Below are 20,601 nucleotides of genomic sequence, written 5' to 3' on the forward strand. Positions count from 1 at the left end.
AACACACTGTGCAGGCCCTGCGAGAGCCACGGGTTGACTGGTGGGCTGCTGGGGACGGGGTTTCCCAGGACGGACGGGGGCACCGCCACGAGCCGAGGGAGCAGAGGACGCTCAAGACCGAGGCACAAGTTGACCGTCTGAAACATCCTCTCCTGGTTAGGGAGATACTTGGGTGCTGAGGAGACATAGAACAGTTGAGATGGAAGAGTAGAAGACATCAGAGACAGACTAAGACTGTCTAATGTGAGTCCTATGTCTTACCTGTCATGGTGAACTTCTCCAGTGTTCTGCTCTCCAGGAGATGCTCCAGTGGTGCAGAGGGGAAGTGGCCCAGGAGACAAAGATAGTATACAGCTTTTAGCAACTCAAATCCAGACATCTTGGGCAGATAGGAATCCAGAACCTGGGTCAGACCCTCCAGGAACCTGGAGCAGGATGATGAAACCCAACAAAGACATAAATCCTGGAAATCAATAGTCATGTGCGTTAATAATATTACATGACTGGCTGGCGTACGAGTCAAATCAGACGGCGGAAGACATGCGAGTAACCTACTGCTGTCTTTGCTGCTGCAGATCATAGTTCAGAGAGGAGTACACCTTGAGGACACAGAGGAGGTCTTTCAGTGTCACAGTGTCAGGATTGGCGATGACCTTCTTTGTAAACGCCTCCATTAAGGCGACGGGACAGAAGGTGAAATTCTCAAACATGGACAGGAAGAGGATCACCTGAACGAGGAGGAAACACTTAGGATGTGACAATATAAAAAAATAAAACAACTGCTTATTGATAGATTTGAGAGTAAACATTTCACAAAAGGAGTAAGGAAACAGTTTGTTGCAGCACCTGATTTTTGGTCCATATTTCTATCATAGAGGCGACATATTCTGAAATGCTAGTGAGCAGATCTATATTTCTGTAGTGCAGCTCCCTACAGGACCGCAGGACAGAATACAATCTGTTGAAGGGGATTCCATGGATGTTTTCTACCAGAGAGGACAGAGTAGGTTATGAAAACTATTTTCAGTACAAGATAATATTCCAGGCGCTTTCAATTGAATTTCACGACTCTGCAAAATGAGACCATAATTCAACGCTCTCATCTTGTGGAAAAAGGTTTCTACCTATAATCATTTTACTGCAGACATCCAGCAGTGGTTTGGAGTAGAAGTCCATCGTGGCCATAGTGGTGATCATGTAGTGGGTGTTGGGACAGCTGAACTGGTCTGTCATTGAGAGAGCCTTTCCCTGGAGAAGTCCGTGGAGAGAATAAGTGTCAACATATAATGGATTCAGTTACAGGTCAAATAAAACACTAAACCTTTACGAGAGAATACTGAGCAGGCAGCACAACAACTGGCAATAAATAACTAAAAACAAGATAGGAATACAACATTTGGTCAAAACCAAGATTTATAAACCAACCTCAAGTTTCCGTTTGAGGGCCAGTGGGGCATCTTTCCCCAACAGACGCATCAGGGTCTGAAGAGCGATTACATTCTTGATCCCAGGGAGACGGGCCTCAACTACCAACCTAAGACAAAGCCACAGTAAACTTCAATGTAAACTGATCTGAAAAATAAGTGGTAACTAAAACTCTATATAATCATTCAAAAATAATAGCCCCAATTTGATCTCATTATGTGTGGAGATCTCTGAGGATGGAAGGTTGCCATTATGGACAAAGCAGATACATTTTCTTATAATCCTGACCTCATGCCTGCCTTAAGTGCACCGACGTTGGTGCTGCCCTCCATATTTTCCAGACTGGCAGCCAGGATGGACAGGCCCTTTTCATCGAAGTCGTTCAGATTCTCCTGTTCTTGGACAATGAAATGTATTTGGATGCACACAAAACTAAAATAATCCCAATATGAAAACATTTATGTTTGCTGCTCGAAAATCTATCGCTGCCTACCTGACAGGTTCGAAGGAAAGTCTGGACCACACGGCTTCCTTGGGGAACACCCAGTTTGACGATGGCCAGGAGAGAATACGCCAGTTTATCGTTGCGCATGTGCCCCACTCTCATCATGGCCGTTTGCAGAAGCTTGTCAAATGCAGGGTGCTCAAACATCAGCTGCAGCTCAGAGCGCCTCTGCTCATTTGACATCTTCTTGGTGGTGGACCACATGTGGCTCAGGCAATTGCTGACCTGTCGCTCGCTGAGTGAGTATTGAGAGGTGAAGTCGAGCACGTCGGATGGGGAGCCACAATGTTTCAGGCCATCTAAGAATGACGACCTCCACTGTGTCTCATCGGACTGAGTCTCAGCGGGCAACGAAGAGTCTCCCACTGGAGAAGAGAGACATTTCTCCTCCTCCACGTCCTGACTGTAAACCCCATTCTGTGAGTAAAACCTCACTGAACCGACAGGACTTCTATCCTGCAGGCATGTGTGGCTTCGCCCTGGTCCCCAAATGTGTGCCAACCGCTGACTGGGGAAAGATGGGGCTTTGATGGCTTTTGCCGACAAAAAAAAGCGCATGCCCCATCTCACGACCTCCTCTGACACCCGAAAAGACATTAGCCAGCAAATTCAATAGATGTTGTTGTTGTTTTTTAAAGGCAACGCTAACATAATAGAGGTTAAATTAACATAATCTGACGGTCTCCATTTACACCCTTGGACTCATGGTCAGTTAACTATAGAAAATAGTTCGCACAAATGATGTAGCTACTCCAAGATATGACTGTGTTGCCTACAAGGTCAACAGACTGTTATAAAGACAGTTCGCAGCTAGCGACGTGACGCCCCACAATAACGCCGCTATAACCGGGGAAAGATACAAATTACGGTACCAAAATAACACATGGCGCTTGCTGGAGTATTTACCAATTGACATTAAATGTTGTTCAGCAAAGAGATACAGAGCTGCCTGACAAAACAAACCCAGTCAAACCAATGTTAGTTAGCATGCGCATGTGCTGCTGCTTCGAGCTGTGTGCAACGCCATATTTAGTCCCCAAATCAAATTGGGAGTCTGCACCGCGTACCCGTCAGAATAAAAATAATAAGGTTTATTGGGAATGTAACATATTACAAGTAACATATTTAGTCCGATTTATACAAGTTTTGACCATTTTAAACCATAGGTGTCACTGTTATCGTAACTCGTACTGATCTTTTTGTGTGTGTTTTTGTGGTTGTTCCTACACGGACTTTACGGAGTGCAACATCCACGTTTTCATAGCAACCAGCACCACACTGCTAGAATGGCAAAATTTGTGCTCGCTGGTAAAGTCTAATTTTACTCATTATCTGATATCATGGGACTGTATGTCAAAGAATATCACCTTTTTGATTGAAATGTTAACCTGTACAGGCCAAACAGACTGTCCGGATTACGCCAGAGCGGAACTATTAGCAGACCTTCTGCAGACGTCTCTTCCAGACTTCCGGATCCAGAAGATCTCCATTCTCCCACATCAGTGGCAGGTCATTTAACTTATTTTTTTAAAACTCTGTTTAGTCTCTTTTTGCTCACAACTCATTTGTGTGTTTTTTATTTGTCACCTCAATGTAACCTTTCACTGGTCTCTGGCAGGATTGGCTGGAGTCCACCTGCAAGAAAAATGGCTGGAAACACAATGAGTCCCCTCTAATTTGGAGGGAACTGGTGAACCAAGGGGGGAAAGGGATGCTCTTAGGGGGCTTAAGTGACTTTCTGGAGCATTGCCAGGTAGTCATACGTAATAGTTTTTTTTTTTTAAATTCAAATTACTTCTAAATTCATATGCCTGCCAATTTCTGTATCATGGGTTGTGCAGGACTATTACAGAGTCACATCAGACATGCCGACGGATTTAATACTGAAAGTTGCAGCAGAGAATCTGGAAAGCAAGATGAATCTTATTGTCGAGGAGCAGCATCGTGTCAGTCTCATCAAACCCCTTCACATATGGATTAGTAGGTGGGTTGGTCTGGAAAAAAACTTGAAACCAAAGAAATGTATGTATAAATAATTACATTTCTCGTACCTTTCCAGTGCTCTCAACCCGACCAGCCACTTCCTGATCCCCAATCTGCTCTCTGCCGAGGTGTTTCCCCATATTTCTGCAATCAGCCTCCACCTACTGGACCTGGATGGGAACGAGGAGGGATTGCATTGGCTGAGGATAGAGACGGAGGACCTGGCACTCCGTCAGCTCCATCAAGTCCTGAGTTTAAAAAAATATATTTTTGTTCCCATATCTGAAGGAAAACAAAGCCATCTAACTTTATATATTCACAGGTGACTATTCACACAGATTTGAAACAGGCCTTCCAAGAAGCGGACATCATCCTGCTGCTGGATGAGTGGTGGTCTGATGAGTGTGATGAGGAGAAGAGGAAGGTCAAGGGAATCTCAGACCGGTACAGAGAGTACGGACAACTGATGGACACGAGGGCCAACAAGGAGGTTAAGGTCATTGTGTCTGGTGACTCACTTGTCAACCTGAGATGCTCACTTCTTTTGGACAATGCACGCTCCATTGACAGCCACCAATTTGTCACCATGGCAACTCAGGTGGAGAATGAAGCTAAGGCCATCCTTGCAAAGAAGCTGAGAGTTAGGCCTTCAGGTACTATTACTATATATTCTTATTGCAATTTTTGGCAGATTCACTTTTTACGAAAGACCAACAATCTTTCCCTCTTCTTCTGCTCCAGACATTAAAAATGTCATTGTGTGGGGAAACATCAGTGGTAGTTTCTACATTGACCTGCAGCGGGCGAAGGTTTTCAACTATAATGGGGCAATCAAAGGCCCAGCTTTCTTTTCCCAAGATCCTCAAAATATTGTCCAGGAAAGGTTTGTTTCAACAAGAAGCTTCAGGAGGAAGCTATCTAATTTATTGCTTACATTTTATTAGTCAACTCTACCCAGCTGGCACTTTACAAGCTAAACAATCACACAAGGTCTAATATCAACTCTCAAAACTCCCCTCCGTATTTGACTTCAGTCTGTGCCAATGTTGATTGCGCAGTATATCTGACTACACTGATCAAAAACATCTTGGGACATGCCAAAAACCCAACAATTTCCTTTCCTCCTCCAGGAAATGGTTGGAGACAGATTTTCAAGACTTGGTACGTTGTCAGCGTGCAGCTGTGGCTTCAAAGTCCTGCCGAGCAGCAACCATGTCAGCCGCCAATGGGATCCTTGCAGTCCTGAAAGCCTGGAATGGCGTTTGGACACCAGATGAGGTCTTCTCTTTGGGAGTACTTTGCCCAGGTGAGGACATAACACAACCTCAGACATTGATTCGAGCAAACGTAGATCTATGATGAAACGTGATTGTCTTTGGCCACTTGTAGACGACTACAATCTCCCAGATGGCATCGTCCTCTCACTCCCAGTAACTTTCACAAACGGAAAATGGTCCGCGCTGCTCAGCGTGACTGTTGGAGACGAGTTGATGAAAAGACTTCAGCTTTATGCAAGTGAACTGAGTCAGGTATGTCAAGTTACAAACACAAACACACATTTTCATAGCTGCTGTCTGTTGTTACCATACCATAGGTACTAACAAGTGTTTTTCTTTCCCAGGAAAAGAAACTTGGATCAGAAAATGACATGATTCTTATAAAGAAAGGTGATTGACTTTAAAAAAGTTGCTTAAAATGATCAAAGGAAATAATCCAGATACATGTCAGTGCTACATCTCAAGTTTGTTTCAGTTTGTTCTTTTATTCTCTTACTTTCACATGTGGTGTTGCACTTATATTTTACCAGTTTAATGACAATAAATCTTTCGCTTTGTGAAACTCACCCATAGCTGTGATGTTTTTAGATGTAAAAGATCAAACTGAGTACTTTATGGAAAAAGGAGAAATTAGAAAATATATTCCTTTTCTTAAAATTGTACAGTTCAGTGAGTGCTTTTTTTTATAGTTCAAGAAGCAATACTTTAAGCAGAAAACACACTACTACCATACACAAACTAGTCTGTTAATATCCCTCTCTAAATCTGATGTCATCACTTGCCTCTCATTTCCATTTTCAGTTGGGCAGTCTTGAAAATGAAGACATCAAAACTTGCCTTGCCCTCATTGGTAATTACATATTAAACAAACTGAATTTAATGGGCTCTTTTAACCTCAAACATTCAAATAGATTTTTTTCCCCTCAAATTGTGCAGTACTTTGTCAGTTGACAAGGAAAACTTGAACAGAGTGCTGTTTTTACATGCAGAATATACACATTCCATTTTTAGCATTTCTACACTATACACAAGGTGGCATTGACTGAAAAAAGGAAAGATTAGTACAAATACAGTGCACTACATACGACAAGTTGGGAAATAGACACATGTCCTGCAATGATATATTCTCTTTGTACAATCCACCCCTGAGATTTGGATGCTGAGTGGTTCACAAAAGCAAAATCGGCCTCTTTATACAGTCAAGCATAGTGCTAGCTTTCTTTTGAATCACGTCAAATGTTTTCCGCTAATTCCAGGCGGATATGTCTTCAAACCATCACGTCTTTCCAGAAACAGAAACTAAATCTGCTCCGGTAAAAGCAACACTCCATTGAAAATGTACCTCAAATATTGATCATGGTAAATACATGCGTAGTGCATGGCATGCATGGACTTGTCGTGGCACAAAGGAGGTTATTTGGTAAATATACTTATCCAAGTGATGACTAACAAATACGTACAGACAGGCCAATCAAACAAGAAGTGTGTGTTGTAGCTAAACAATAAATTCCATTACATATGGGCCAACCACATATGGGTGTGTGACATCAAATTAATTCTGCAAATATCAATATTAATGAGTCATCAATCACAGGAAATTTATGACCATATCTTTTATCTTGCTACATCAAAGTCACTTGTGTGTATGGGTAAAGATCTACTACCCGTCAACATCCAACAATGTCAAAGATTAAGTTTCCATTTCCAGGCAACAAGTGAAAGACCACTAATGACTGAATGTTTCTGTCAAAACTGTTACCTTGGGGACTTTGGAGGTAAGGATAAAGTGAAAGGATAACTGTTGACTTACTAAGTCTAACTCTGGGAACACGCAACTACATTTTAAACCCTGGACGTTCATGTTGTCATAATGAAAACATTTATCATACAATCATTATGGGCAACTGAGGGGATTCAATTTGCTTTTAAACTCCCCCTTAGAACTATAAAGTTTCATCGACTGACAGTTGAATAAAATAATTTATAGCATATATTAATAGTTATATAACCCAACATTTCAACTCTCCATTACACTATCGAGACAAACATCTGAATGAAAACAAGGTGGAAGTGTTAAGCTTACAGCCAAGGTTGAAAATAAAGGCATCATTATCACTCCGACGTGAGACTGAACATTTACTGTTTCTTCACTATGCAGTAGGAATTTTGCCTGCTAATTAATCAAGCAAATTTCAATGTTAGATGACTAAGCAAAACCACATATAAAATACTTTGCGACCCCTGACAATGACCATGTCTCTATAACCGTTAAACCCAAGCCGGCTCTGCCCTGAAGTTGATGCAATAAGGTAGGCCACAAAAAAATTCTACAAAGGCCGAACAGACACTTGTAATGAGAGGCTACGAAAGCAGAACGCACCACGTTATCTCAACCGTATGCCAAACAATCATGGACCAACTACATTAAACGCCAAACTCTTTGATAAAGGATTCATAGCAGTATGTATGGGTAGTATAATGTAGGTCTAATGTACAAATAAAAACACGACAGTTGGGACCAGGAGGAGGCAACGGGGAAGCTACGACTGTGGTTGATGCTGAGGAAATGGAGGTGTATCTGGGGCTCCTGATGCTCCTCCCACAGCCAGTCTGTCAGAGATGAGGTCCAGCCCCTCATCAAACTGCTCCAGTTCACTTTGGTCCAGAAGCTCAAAGTCCTCTTCCTCGGTCGGAACTAGCGTGTCGTCGGGCGTCTCCTTGCAGGAGCCGCTTCCTGCCGTAATCGCCTCATCCAGGTTCTCGTCAGCTCCCAGCGCTCCTTGTGTTGTGTTAGCAGTGGTGTCGGTGGGCGGGGTGGGGGTCTCCAGAGCGCTCGGCGGGGTTTCAGTGGGAAGAAACTCAGCCAGGGAGGGGTCCTCGCTGGCCTCACTGGAGCGCAGCAGAGCTGACAGAGTGTTCTGCACCACAGTGGAGATAGCTGTGCTCACTATCTCCTCGCTCAAGGCCTCCAAGGACTGTTGAGTTTCTTGGGTTACTGCAGCTTCCTTCTCTCCCACACGCATCCCCGCTTCCCCGTCAGCGCCCGGGACTTCCAACGCGCCCTCTTCACCCCCAGGTGGCCGTCCATGTCCGTTGAAGTGTGTGTTCACAAAGTGGAGCGGAGACGCTAAGTGCTGGATGAGGAGGCTGGCGGGACTCAGCAGTTCCCTTTCTGATTGCGGTCCAGCCTGGGCTGCGTCCCCCTGGCCGGGGCCTCGCAAAGGGAAGTGGAGCAGGTTGTGCTCGATGGATGGGAACTCCTCCACTGAGGGGAACGCAGGAAGATCCCGCAAGTAGGACTCCTCTGGGTCGCTGTGTAAACTCTGCTGGTCCAGGTCTGTAGTAGAGATGAGACAGGGGAAAAAAACTGAGAGTTGGCATCTCAGCCAAATATAATTTACAGGTCAAGATGTTTTTGGTTGAACACAGCAGATGTAAATCACAAATATATGTTGCTGTATTTACTAGAGTGCAGACATGAGCAGAATCTCCTGCATTTACTAATGTAGAGGAAACCTACTGATGCACAGAACAGAGAAGTTGACCTGAGCATTCAGTTACCTTCAGAGACGTCCGTGAGCTGAGGAGTGGTGGCCCTGGACACTGAGAACCCTCCACTCTCTAAGATGGATGCCTCCTCATCTGACAACTCTGAGTCTGTAATGGCCATCGCCAGAGCTGTTGTCTTTGCATCCACCTGACAGACAAAACCACAGAGTTATATCACTGCCAAAACACAAATGTATCATCATCCTTCTCATCCTTTTCATACCTGCAATTATTGGAGCCGTGGGGTGAAAAACAAGCTAAACAAAAATACATACACACAGAAAAACACAACCTGCTCCCCACATTACTTCTGCTTTCTCTCTGCGTCTCTATGTGGGAGTGTATTGACATTTAAGGTGCGTCTCCGTACCGTTGGGGCGAAACAGGACAGCTCCTCCTCACTCTCACTCTCCGTTTCAGCTCTCGGCTCGTCCCCCTCGTCTCCCTCCTTCTTCACCTCTGTTAAAAACACACACTCACGTTTAAAATGCAACTGCATGAATGACGAGATCAACCGATTCAAAGACAATGGCACTGTGTTTTATGCCATACCTTGAGAATGAGCAAAAGTATACGCTTAACATACTGGGATGCAAGCACAAAGGTAACCAGAGGAACTTATGAAACTTCCTTAATAATTAACACTGTTCTATTTAAATATATGTAACACATGCTGTGACAATGAGGTTGGATATCAATTAGAGAGACAAGAAATATGATCTCCATCGATTCAGGCTCAGGATTATGTTACGCTTCCTCCTTGTATGGTTAAGTCCTATATTATTACAAACACAACATGTGTTTCTGTAGCTGCAGGATTTTAAATTTTATGTGATGAACATGAGTCAGGCTAGAATCTGTAGCCCGAAGGTCTCACAGAAGAACTCACTTCTCTTGTCGTGCTTGCGGTGCTCAGTATCTCCCTTCATGCTGTAGTCCAGTTTCATCAGGATAGGCTCAAAGCCTGTATACATCCTCTGGATCAGTTCGTGGTACACCACCAGTGGCCACAACAGCACGCTCAGGACTAAGCAGGTGCAGAAAAAAAAACTGTGACAACTTATGACAACTAAATGTATTTTATAAGAGTACAACAGCAATACAATGGAAATGAAGTCTGTCCCATGAAACTCATGGCTTAGTACAACTGTTTCTTAATGGCAATTAGGAAAAAGTTGACTCACCAATAATATAGATCATCATGATTCCTGGTACATAATGCCCAACCAAGGCCAGCACAAAACAGCTACTGCACATCATGACACAGAACTGGGAGACAGACCAAGTAAGAAAAATTAGACAATCACACCTTCAATGTGCACATGGCATACTTTTACTGATTTACCGTGAATTTGCCATAGTACTCTTTAAAACAGCAAAAATAATAATGAGGATGTCTAAAACATGTGGCAATATTCCTCTAAGTTTCTTTAATTGGGTGTCGATGTGCGGAGTCAGAGGGCTGTACCTTTCCATGGTTCTGTCGCTTGTACTCCAGTGTCTCCAGCAGGTGAAGGCGGTAGGTCAGATAGCTTTCAGCCAGATGGTGGCTGAGCTCAGGAATGCTAAGCAGATGCTGCTCCACACTCATTGTGTCACTGTACACAAACAGGAAAACACACACATGCAAATGCACACAGGAAAAGAGAATACTTGTAAAAGGACACAAATATGTACATAAAGGGCTTCAGGCTGTACTGAAATACTTGCACAGTGGTAAAGTGAGATTCATCGTGAATGTCATGATAGTGGAGACACACACAAATAAACCTATACACTGACGAGACTGAACTCTGGTAAGACTAGTGGCTGACAATTAGTTCTGATGAAAAGATACAACATGTGATGGAAATGCCATAAACAAAAAGACAGACTTCACACTTAAAATTTAACCGTTGCTCTTATTTTGAATTCGTTCAGGAAATGAACACACAGAGATGTCTTTTCATCATGTACACACTACATACCGTTGTTCAAGGGGAGCCTCTGCATGTTGAACTGCATTAAGAGCAAAACACACAGTTAGCAACAGTTAGGTCACTGTTGTTCCTTTGATGGGATATATTAACGTAAGGGAATGACAGTAAACATATTGGGTTGGAAATAATCTAAGATTTCCATCAGATTCTCAATATCTTTATCGTTCTTTTAGTCAAATTTCCCTCCTTGAAGAAGCAAAAAAAAAAGCAGAAAAAAAATGTCATCTCTGGCAAACGCAGTGTACACACACCGACAAAGGTCATGGCAGGCTTCTCCATCCAGCAAAGGTGTTCTACAAATATATATTTAAACTAGCTCAGCAACAGTGAGCAATTGCTTTGGGTAAAGAGTGACAAAGCCTCAGGATCATATTAAAATCCTATTAAGGCCTGGGCTTACCGGTAATGATGGGCAACTTGGGCTTCCATCTCTCCAGGAGCACAAGTCCCAGCAGGGACACACTCAGCAGGAACAGAGGCCGCAGGGAGGTCGATGACAGGAGCCTTTGGGGATACACAAATAAACAGATTGACAATAGGCTTATGTTCAACACATACAAATAAAAAATCATGTCACAAAACTTACTTTCAAATGAAACTTCTTTTTAAATACAGCGACATAGCATCGGTTTCCTGTAACTGACAGCTGGTGAACGAGGCCTGGCAACATAGCGTGACATGCGTGTTGGTTTGGATGCAGCCGAATTAAAGCAAACAGATGTAACAACTCTAAAATAACTCTAGTTGTCCTGTATTTGTTAATCTTTCCTGGAACGAATTTGCTTGTGAACCATCAAGTTTGAACTGTCTCGCTATGCACTTTAGCATGAAGCTAAAGACGTGGGATTAGCTAACTTATCCTGACGTTGTGTCCTCGCTGCCGTTAGCTAGCAGCCGATGGTGTTAGCTAGCCGTCATCGAGCTGTCAAAAAGGCGCAACACGTGATTAAACGTTTACATTCGGTCGGTTACCAGAATAACGTGTTGAGTGTCAAGGCGACGGTGATGCTGTACAACGGCCTTTCCCAGACAAGCAGCCTCTGCGACCACAGCAGCAAGGACTCGTACTGCGATAGCCAACCCTGGAGACGCTCCCGCAGACGGACGAGCTCCGGGTTCACGTCCCCGCCGGCCTGCTCCGAAGTCCCGGGAGGGAACAGAGACTCCAGGCCAACCGAAGAGGAGGTAACCGAGGGGCATCTTCTGGCCTCCTCTTCGCTCGCCATGTTTCCCCCACTTTGTTATGTTGTTTTGGATATCACGGGCTATATGGTGAGATTGCCGTCAAGTGGGACAGACTTACAAACATGTAGTATCCGGTTATTGATTTAAAAATAAAATCCCCTTTGGCAACAGGTTAACGAAGTCCCAACACGTCGATAATGAATGGAGATATATTTTGGTCAATACAAGTATTGATAAATGAAAAGGTGTTTTTTTTCAGAAAGTCAATATTATTTGCAATCACTTAATCACAGTACATGTTCTATTAATGATTACAGAGATTGAATATCAGAAATGCTTATTTTACTTTGAAGCCAATATTAATTTCCGGCCGTATTGTTGATTACTTTCGGCAACTTGATGTACTGATAATACAGATGGGCGGACGCGTCACAAGGCCCGTCACACACGAGAAAAATATACACAGTCACGTGTTTCCTTGTTTTTAAAGCTCGAGTGTACCACCGTGTGGTCAGAAATATGGCAGCATGCATTAATGTTGCATGAAGGTAAAACTCTTGAGACCTGCAAAAGTTCTCTACAAGTCTCCTGCTACCGGTTTGGCCACTTCAAGTACTGCACCTGCTTTTACTGATCATTTATAAGGTATATATTTTGGGAGGGCTATAGCCTGTCTATTTCATTTGTTTGGTTATTTTGTGAATGATTTATAGAAGTGCTCTTCAGCCATAGCCCACATAATGCATTTACCCAGGAAATACCAGACACTAGTGAGTTTTGATACAAATTTTTAATACAGAAATATACAGTATTGATCAATTTGATCAAATGCAGCCAATATAGACATTGTGCTGGAGACCTATAAGATTCATTGCAGTATGAAGGTCAGCTCACTGGTATTATCGCTTCTTGAACACAGCACATAGATCACAAAAGACATCTTAATGTAAAGTAGCACAGTAAGGGGAGTTTTCTTCCTCTTGTAGTCTCTCAGTTCCATCTCAAGTTGATTTCTGAAAGTCAAAAAAGCAAAAGATACAATCATTATATTCAGCAACTATCATGAGTATCCTAAAAAAAAAAAGAGAAGAAGACAAGACTTGAATAGGACAATGCTTGAGAGGCCTACCTGGATGTGTACACGACCAGGACTACACAGGTGGTAAAGGAGGGAAGGGGACCTCTAGTGCTAGAACAGGAGGGCATCAATACCTGCTGGGGTTAAGACCATGGCCTGCAGCAGGTCAGACAGAGAGATGATGCCCTTTACCACGTCTGCCCTGTCCACCAAGACCAGCCGATGGACCTTGGGCAAGGAGGAAAAATGATAAGGAAAGAATGCTCCCTTCTATTTACCAGATCTCGTAACGTCACAAGAAATATTAGAGACCAAATTCTTTTGAAGAAAACAACCACCTCAGCGTTGACTATCCGGTCTATGATGGTTTCCAAGGTTTCATCTGGGTAGCACTTGATTACTCCCTCAACAAAACTTGAGCGCCTGCGAATGGCCTCCTGCATCGGCATGTCCAGATTGTTGTAACTCTTCTGGGCTGCTAGATTCTGCCATATAGCAAACACGGAAAAATCTCAGTGTCTGACCAGGTGTCAGTGATCAATGCAAGGATGATACACTTTAGGGCTTTGTACAGTGTACTTTAAGATTGCAAATATAGCCCAAGCTCCACATAAACTGTGTAAGTTTAAGTGTACTCACAATCACATCAAATCTTGAGTAGAGTGACACCACTTTGCCTGAAAAAAATAAATGATTGGATGCAGTAGGTCGGATACTTTTTTTTAGATGTATCTATTTGGAAAACCGTAGTACAGCTCTCCAGTTGTAAGATGTAAATCCTATTTTTAAGAGCAAACCTTGTTCGTCCACCACAGGCAGCGCAGACACCCGTCTTTCCACAAAAATGGCGAGGGCCTCGTAAAGCGTTGCCGTTTGCTGAACTGTGGCAATGTTCCTGAACGTTCCGATCCGAAGCTCTTGGATCTGCCTTCCCATGAATGCAGGCGTGGGAACTTTTGTTTTCTGAAAACACCAAAGTAGAAGAATGGAAACGCATGCAGACATGAAAATAATTTTTAAAAACAACAGGTAAGTAAATCGCATGCTGAACATTTGCTTACTCACAAATATGTGGAGGAACTTGAGGATTCTTTTGTGGGTGAGAATGTGCAAGATGTTGCCAGACTCTGGATCCATGACCGGCAGTCTGTGGATCTTATACTTAAGTAAGGAATAGATGGCATCAAAGAGGCTAAGAGGAAAGAGTAGAAATGACAATTTACTGCTCGTAGACTAAAATGTGAATTGAGCGAAAATATTTTCATGGATTCATAGTGTTACCTGGCCTCTGGAGAAATACTAATGAGGATGTGATTGGAACACTGTAGGTAGACATCTAGACAGAAGATGACAGAGAGCTCTAAAGTCAAGTTACAGTAGTGTGCACGCTGAGATATTTTATCTTTGTCTGTGCTGGTTATTTACTTTGTGATGAATCACCTCTCCATGTCTCGATCTTGTGGCTCTCCAGCTCATACATTTGAACCTTCAGCGGGAAACCCAAAAGATGTGAGTCAATAATTACACATCCAGTGGGTCAAATCAAATACCGCAACCCTGTACACTGTGTTGCTGTATCTGCAATGTATATGTTATAATAGAAAGAGAATAACAATGTCTGATGATATTCATACTCTTAGCTGTTGGAGTTTTAAATATAGTGCAGTCATTCTCACCATAGGGGATCTGTAATAGCAATGGAGGATATTGATGAAATCTGTAATAGTCAGCATACCTGTGAAAGAAAAGAATTTATGTTCCCATTATATTCACAGGGACCAATACCCCACTATGATTATTCCTTTAATCCCTCTTCTTACCCACAAATCTCTGCAACTTGCTGTCCCATAACGGGGCCGCCCTCAAGCCATTTGCCACTAGTGCAAAAAAAGCCTTTTTCACCTTTAGGAAGTCACACCGTCAGAGTGATTATTAACCAGCAAAAAGGGTGAATCAAGGGTGAATCAAGTTTCTACGTACAGGTTTCTTACTTGTAGTTTGGTATCAAATATGACTAGTTTACAGCTAGTTGGAATGGCATCATAGCAGCTGTGACTTTTCATGAAATTCATGTAGACTGCGGCATCGGCCTCCGTGAGGATCACACTACCTGATCGAGACATGGACACATGCAGTCACACACATACCAACAGCACAGATCCATATACTTGCACGTGTTCGTGTTCACGTGTGCGGCGATGACTGCGATCGCACCTCGTTTCTTTATCTCCTGCATCTTCTCTGGGAGTGGCACCTGCAACAGAGCAAGTGAAACATTCCCCACATGGCATTGTCAGAATTCTTCGACATCCACAAGTCTGTTACTTTCCTCAGTTCCATTAATGAAAAAAAACCTAAACTTTTCTTCTCGTTAGACTCAACCCAAAGTAACATTTCACCTGTGAGGGAGTCTCCATGTTTTTGTTGCGTGTCCATGAAAAAGTTGATTTTGAGGCAGCAGACACAAAGTGCTGGCAACTCCACTGGGTTTGTTTTCCCCTTCCCTCCAAGGCCGTTGGGTCTATATTAGGAGCTCTCAAGCGGCATGTGTCGGGCAAGAGGCGCAGGGGAGGGGTAAAAGAAGCTGGCACAGGTTCAGGGGGAGGGACACGTAAGGTTCTGCCAGAACCACATATCAGCTTGCTTTCCCTTTAAAAACACACTAGTCATGGCCTCGCCTCCATGCCCGTTGAAAGGAACGCTTTGGCTTTCCTTCTAACGTTTACTGCCAACTCGGATCACATAATGTTGCCGCCATTTATTGGCTCCTGTGGCATAGAATGAATCCTTAAATATGTTTTGCAAATGATTTATAGAGGTCTGCTATGTCATAAATTAGAATGGCATGAGATCCTGGTCTATATGGAGTAAATGTCAAGGCTTCTGACAGTTACGGACTTCCCAAGAGCTATATGGTTGAACTTGTGACAGCAGTTACATGATTCTCCTGGGCTTCACACTATCATGTTGACATAGACGACAATTAACAAATGTCACAAAGAAATGCTCCCTTTATTATTATTATTTTTTTTTTTACAGATTTGTACAATATTTGCATTTTACACCATGTACAAAATTAAAGGACTTTGTGCTGTATCAAATTCAAATGCTCTGAGCCATATTGTGAAAGGTTTGATTACAAAGTCAGTGTCTTTGGGGACCATGGCAACTCTGTACAATAACAAATTTATTTAAAAGACACACTAGACCGTGCTGCAACAACGGAGTGAAATGTCCAATGTTGCGCTGAAAAATACAGTCAGATGCAAAGTCCAGAAAGGATTAACAAAGAAACACTGCTGTTGGCCCGTAGCATGTTCTGTTCAGGAAGTACACCTATTACACACCCACCAGAAACCAGTTCAAAATGGCACGAAAGCCCCTAAAGCCCATCCTCTATATATAAAGACCTATTCCCATTGAGCATGGGAAATTTACAGGCTAATCTCTTAAATGTTCACACATTATCATGTTACACAGAAGTGGCTTTAATATTATGTGATATCCTATTACCGCAGAAAAGAAAAATAAGACAAACCCTTTACACTATAAATGACCAGAATAGGAGTCGTCGATGGTTTTTTGTGTGTGGCCAATGACCGTTGCACTGAGGTATGAAAAGGGTGTTTTGAATTGAAATGGTCCATTTCCTTCCTTTGAGGCTTTGTTTCACAAACAGTAACCTGGAGTACAAAATAAATCAGTGCTCGCTGCAGTTGTATGACCATTGCTTGATGTAAAGTCTGACATGCATGAATGAAAAATAAATGCTTACACTAACAAAATATGGATAAGCCTGACAAAGTAAACTGGTTTAGTCTCTTCTTCCCAAGAGCCCCTTCATCAAAAAAAACTAACTCAACTTTCAGCTGTGCTGTGAAACATCCACACACTTTCATCAACTTGCTGAGCAGCTTTAATATTACAGCTGTAATATAATAAGTGAAAACAAACTCATCCCAAAGGCCCTACGTCACCACCTGAAGGGTCTGAACTTTCAATGATTACTGCCAAGAAAGCAAACTATCTTTAAATTCCTATTACCTGTATTTAAAAACAAGCTACAGAGCATTGAGGCATTTTATTTATGGCAAATATATTCTGAAGTGCTGAGCGACAAGTGACTTTCCACCCTCTACCATGTTGTTAAATTCTCACTCTGTGCGCAATTACTCTCACCTTTGCACCTGTATTCTGGATCTGGAAAAGTAAACAAAACATCACTTGAAGGGGTCGATGAGTCATACAAATAACGCTGCTTTCATTTCCAGAGTCCATTAGTACGAGTTGACAGCAGTGGGGTTTCCCAGTCGCTAGCCGGGCATTAGCAGCGCTTGGACTTTGTCGACGGGTAACATGGACTTTGGGTGACAGGGTCCCAGCTGGATCGGGGGAAACACCCCCAGGTGAGAGTTCAGACTTGGCTCTGCCCCTCCAACAAGGCTGGAGGCCAGCTGTGGTGCATGATGTTGATGGTTCCCAATGGGGCCGTATGCGAAGACCGTTGAGGTATTTCTAAGCCTGCACTGAAGAGGCGGAAGGGACGCAAGACAGCCAGGACAGAAGAAGGAGACAGGCGACCAGGTTCGGGGTGCATCTAGATCAGAATCAGTTTCAGGATGTATGTGACCCATTGAGGCAAGGAGGGAGCCCCATAGACACAATACTGAGGTCTGTGTGGAAGCCGATGGAGGATTTTGGAGGAGGTCCTGGTCGATTCTAGGTGCACCGGTCTGACGGCTCAGACTCTTGTTGGCCAGAATGCAACAAGGGAGGCGCAGGGCTGCAGAAGGGGCTACTGCTTTCAGGTTGGAGGTCTGAAGGTCCAGGCTAATCTCAGGTAGAGGTTGGAGCAGAGATGGGGCGCTTCTGGCGAGACTGAGCTGGTGCAGCACAGCACTGGTGGCAATAAGGCCAGCCACGCTGGTCAGATACACCAGGCCGAGCATACAGGAAACCTGAGAATAAAATAGAATTAGATTAAATTGTTGTTGCAATGTTTGTGTGGTCTCAAGTTATAAATGTAGAAGAAAAAAATAAGAATACATACAGCTGAAACATAGCAAGCATATAAATATCCTCTCTGCTCCATTGACCTGAAATCCCTTTCTTACCTTGGTAAAGTGCTGATAGATGGCTGTGAGGGCTTGACTCCACACCGATTGCTCCAGAAGCACACAGAGGTCAGTGTAGGTAAACCAGCCGCGTTTCATCCCCTGCCGCTTTGCAATGCTGATGATAGAGCCCAATCAGAATTTTTTTTTTCCACACAAAAGTTTAGTTAAAGTTTTACATAGCCAACAACCAACCTGGTTTCCAGTTGACTCAGTATATCAAATAAGTCATTTGGCTCCGTGAAGAGGCTCCACTCCTACAAAATATAGAACACAATGGTTTGAACAAAGAACTTGATCCAAATATGCACGTAAGCACACGTTAAATGCAAATGAACAAACAAACTTACAATGGCATTCAAGAAGTTCATCTCCAGGTTATTGACAGTTTTGACGTCCAACTTCCCAGCTGCTCCCCACTCATCGTTGAAAACCTCTTCTTCCTCTCCTTCGTCATACAGGTACTTGCTGGCAACCATCTAATTCAGAGACAGCAGTGCATTTTCCATTGCAATACAAGTCACTGTCTTAATTACATTAAAAAAAAAAAAGTATAGGACCCAACATGTGAAGCAGAGTCCATTCTTAAAATGAGAATCGACGAAGTCAGAAATACCAGTGACACATACCATGGAGATCAGGAAGAGGTCAGAGGAGGAGATCTTCTGTAGGTACTCTGGGTTTCTGTGTCGGAGGCGTTCTATGTAAACGAGAGCCAGCATCATGGCACACGGGGAGATGCAAGCCTCCCTGATGCAAAAAAATAGATCTGTTTAAGATGTATGACTGGCAGTGCTACATTCAGTTCCTGAAAGGATGTTAAAAATCCATACAGACATGCATACAACAAAGTACAAACCTGGAAACATGAGCAGCATACTTCTTCTGGAGCTTGCGTATGGGGCTTGGGGCAGACTTCTGGAATATCTCAACAGCAATATCTGGAATTACAGAGAGCAAAAATATAAAAAGTCAACTTGCGTACAATTACAATCCATCTATCTAAGATTAGTCATATTAGGAGCACAACTTTTAAGTTGCCCCACACATGTATTCAGCACTTAATCCTCTTTTCTTTACTTTGAAAAAGTAAGTCAGGAAGAAAAAGTTGTACATCCAGTATTTCCTATGAGGGTGCGTCGCGGAGGAGTTTCGTTCTCTGTACTAACCTGGTTTAAAAACTAATATTTAACTCACCTGTAACCGGGCATGAGAGGGCATCTAGAGAGCCGTCCTTGTCCAGCCCGTAATACAGTCGCTTTCTCACTCGTTCAGTCAACTTCTGGTGTCCAGGAAGAAACTGTGGAACAATAACACTGACTTTAGCATACGTTAGCTGGGTTAATGTATTTAAACCGTAAGGCTAGTTGTGGGGCACAAACGTGAACCAGATTAATTATTCGAAATTCATACAAAGTAATATCCTCCACTAACACGCATATATGAAAACACTTGTATTAACACTGTATGTAAGAAGTTTACAGCAGCTGGTACGACACGTTAAGACGATAGCTAAGCTACCGATCGGCAGATAAACATCCGTTAGCTTAGCTTCCGTAGTTTGTTGACGTAGCTATCGGGATTGTGACCCAATAACATACCGTGAACTCCTTGAAGTCTGAAAACTGAAAGGTCTTTTCGTTAAATAAAGCGTCGAAATCCATCTCTACTGTAGATTTAACATGAGCCCGCCAAACGTAGAAAAGACGACTGTTCGGCCTGGCCCCCGGCTGACGACGAGTAGCGCTCAGATAGCAACACGCCCTGACCTGACTCACTTCATCAGGGACACATTGCCGCCATCTAGTGGAGACTCTGAGCACCTGCAGCATCTTCTTCTGCTCTGCGTCTCTGGCTGGTTGCAGTACCGAGGTCTCTACCGCCACCTGCTGCACCGGAAAATAAAGGACGGGATCTAGTTAATCTCAGTCTGGACAAACAAAGTAACATCAACCAACCGACCTATTTATTGAACCAATGACACCAGACACATAGTTCCCCGAAATATGTGTTCTAAGATTGAAACAATTTGCCTCAAAAAATAAACATATACACACACAATGAATGAATAAACGTTTTTTACATTTTATTTTGCTCATAACAGTAATAATATATAATCGTGCAGCTTGCCTCAGTGAAAATACAGCCTCAGTTTTAACCACTGAATTTTTTTTTGTTTTAATTTTAAGGTATTTTGTCTTCTTCAAGACTGATGGAATGAAAACATTTAAAGACATTTAGGTGTTTATTTTAAAACTTGTAATACAAAAATAATGGTCTTGTTGTAAGTAATGCTTCTCACTTCTATTATTTCACCAAAGATTATGTTCCATCCAGGCTCCAGTTTAGGTCAGGAATCACTTGAAAACTAACTTTTCTGACGCGTGTAATTGATGACGCAAAGTCCAGGTGTAAATGTAAAGGTAATTTATTAATCGTTGCATATTTGACACAAAACAAGATAACCACTTCCTGGCACAACCCCATTTGCTTATAATCAAACCAT

General features: G+C 42.9%; 5 protein-coding genes across 8 annotated transcripts in view; 1 reads left to right on the top strand and 4 right to left on the bottom strand.

Annotated features, from left to right (window-relative positions):
• fastkd2 (FAST kinase domains 2) overlaps positions 1-2,940 on the bottom strand; it is a 5,837-nt gene extending 2,897 nt beyond the window's left edge. For both annotated transcript variants that reach the window (XM_068590317.1, XM_068590316.1), the window contains exons 1-8: positions 1,919-2,940; positions 1,714-1,817; positions 1,426-1,534; positions 1,125-1,248; positions 847-986; positions 556-728; positions 262-425; positions 1-175 (exon numbers count right to left, since the gene is read on the bottom strand). The exon at positions 1-175 is cut by the window's left edge and continues 62 nt beyond it. In XM_068590317.1, the coding sequence (XP_068446418.1) occupies positions 1-175; positions 262-425; positions 556-728; positions 847-986; positions 1,125-1,248; positions 1,426-1,534; positions 1,714-1,817; positions 1,919-2,527 (1,598 nt within the window). In that variant the 5' untranslated portion in view covers positions 2,528-2,940. The remainder of the gene's footprint in view (positions 176-261; positions 426-555; positions 729-846; positions 987-1,124; positions 1,249-1,425; positions 1,535-1,713; positions 1,818-1,918) is intronic.
• A 200-nt stretch (positions 2,941-3,140) lies between these two features.
• On the top strand, positions 3,141-5,756 carry mdh1b (malate dehydrogenase 1B, NAD (soluble)). Of its 2 annotated transcripts, XM_068590320.1 has the most exons (11): positions 3,141-3,238; positions 3,327-3,439; positions 3,549-3,683; positions 3,772-3,914; positions 3,990-4,158; positions 4,236-4,403; positions 4,512-4,566; positions 4,655-4,796; positions 5,044-5,219; positions 5,303-5,442; positions 5,535-5,756. In XM_068590320.1, exons 1-11 carry the CDS (start codon positions 3,217-3,219, stop codon positions 5,586-5,588), a joined length of 1,317 nt encoding a protein of 438 aa, XP_068446421.1. In that variant the 5' UTR covers positions 3,141-3,216; the 3' UTR covers positions 5,589-5,756. The 2 variants fall into 2 exon arrangements, with proteins under 2 accessions (XP_068446421.1, XP_068446420.1); XM_068590319.1 differs by having other exon boundaries at positions 4,236-4,566.
• Positions 5,656-11,978, bottom strand: retreg2 (reticulophagy regulator family member 2). Its single transcript, XM_068590318.1, has 9 exons — positions 11,691-11,978; positions 11,119-11,222; positions 10,707-10,737; positions 10,208-10,337; positions 9,924-10,008; positions 9,629-9,766; positions 9,110-9,198; positions 8,752-8,887; positions 5,656-8,527 (listed from the first exon to the last, which is right to left on the bottom strand). The coding sequence occupies exons 1-9, from the start codon at positions 11,942-11,944 to the stop codon at positions 7,731-7,733; spliced, it is 1,764 nt and encodes a 587-aa protein (XP_068446419.1). The 5' UTR covers positions 11,945-11,978; the 3' UTR covers positions 5,656-7,730.
• A 744-nt stretch (positions 11,979-12,722) lies between these two features.
• On the bottom strand, positions 12,723-15,474 carry prkag3a (protein kinase, AMP-activated, gamma 3a non-catalytic subunit). 2 transcript variants are annotated; one of them, XR_011078264.1, is made up of 13 exons: positions 15,381-15,474; positions 15,196-15,235; positions 14,973-15,091; positions 14,802-14,883; positions 14,658-14,716; positions 14,407-14,467; positions 14,263-14,317; positions 14,047-14,173; positions 13,779-13,944; positions 13,621-13,658; positions 13,320-13,466; positions 13,033-13,209; positions 12,723-12,916 (listed from the first exon to the last, which is right to left on the bottom strand). XR_011078264.1 is itself a non-coding variant. In XM_068590409.1 (13 exons), the coding sequence occupies exons 1-13, from the start codon at positions 15,396-15,398 to the stop codon at positions 12,894-12,896; spliced, it is 1,029 nt and encodes a 342-aa protein (XP_068446510.1). In that variant the 5' UTR covers positions 15,399-15,474; the 3' UTR covers positions 12,723-12,893. The 2 variants fall into 2 exon arrangements, 1 of the variants encoding a protein (XP_068446510.1); XM_068590409.1 differs by having other exon boundaries at positions 13,116-13,209.
• A 502-nt stretch (positions 15,475-15,976) lies between these two features.
• cnppd1 (cyclin Pas1/PHO80 domain containing 1) lies at positions 15,977-19,895 on the bottom strand. The gene is made up of 8 exons (XM_068591088.1): positions 19,697-19,895; positions 19,293-19,395; positions 18,955-19,036; positions 18,725-18,845; positions 18,446-18,574; positions 18,291-18,352; positions 18,096-18,213; positions 15,977-17,939 (listed from the first exon to the last, which is right to left on the bottom strand). Exons 1-8 carry the CDS (start codon positions 19,757-19,759, stop codon positions 17,295-17,297), a joined length of 1,323 nt encoding a protein of 440 aa, XP_068447189.1. The 5' UTR covers positions 19,760-19,895; the 3' UTR covers positions 15,977-17,294.
• Positions 19,896-20,601: the final 706 nt, after the last annotated feature.

Source organism: Clinocottus analis, unplaced genomic scaffold (assembly GCF_023055335.1).
Source record: "Clinocottus analis isolate CAN_PGR_092001 unplaced genomic scaffold, fCliAna1.0.p SCAF_24, whole genome shotgun sequence".
NCBI lineage: Eukaryota > Metazoa > Chordata > Actinopteri > Perciformes > Cottidae > Clinocottus > Clinocottus analis.

Bases quoted from the DNA above. Each gene is read 5' to 3' on its own strand.
- mdh1b (XM_068590319.1), top strand. From the start codon at position 3,217: ATGGCAAAATTTGTGCTCGCTG. The intron at 3,440-3,548 runs GTCATTTAACTT...GGTCTCTGGCAG, and splicing joins TTCTCCCACATCAGTGGCAG to GATTGGCTGGAGTCCACCTG. The intron at 3,915-3,989 runs GTGGGTTGGTCT...GTACCTTTCCAG, and splicing joins CTTCACATATGGATTAGTAG to TGCTCTCAACCCGACCAGCC.
- retreg2 (XM_068590318.1), bottom strand. From the start codon at position 11,944: ATGGCGAGCGAAGAGGAGGCCAGAAGATGCCCCTCGGTTACCTCCTCT. The intron at 9,767-9,923 runs GTGAGTCAACTT...GCACCTGCTTAG, and splicing joins CATGATGATCTATATTATTG to TCCTGAGCGTGCTGTTGTGG. The intron at 9,199-9,628 runs GTGAGTTCTTCT...TGTTTTTAACAG, and splicing joins CCGCAAGCACGACAAGAGAA to AGGTGAAGAAGGAGGGAGAC.
- prkag3a (XM_068590409.1), bottom strand. The intron at 14,174-14,262 runs GTAACACTATGA...CTTTCCTCTTAG, and splicing joins AGTATTTCTCCAGAGGCCAG to CCTCTTTGATGCCATCTATT. The intron at 13,659-13,778 runs GTTTGCTCTTAA...TATTTTTTTCAG, and splicing joins GCCTGTGGTGGACGAACAAG to GCAAAGTGGTGTCACTCTAC.
- cnppd1 (XM_068591088.1), bottom strand. From the start codon at position 19,759: ATGGATTTCGACGCTTTATTTAACGAAAAGACCTTTCAGTTTTCAGAC. The intron at 18,214-18,290 runs GTTGGTTGTTGG...CTCTATCATCAG, and splicing joins CTGAGTCAACTGGAAACCAG to CATTGCAAAGCGGCAGGGGA. The intron at 17,940-18,095 runs GTAAGAAAGGGA...TTTTATTCTCAG, and splicing joins TCTATCAGCACTTTACCAAG to GTTTCCTGTATGCTCGGCCT.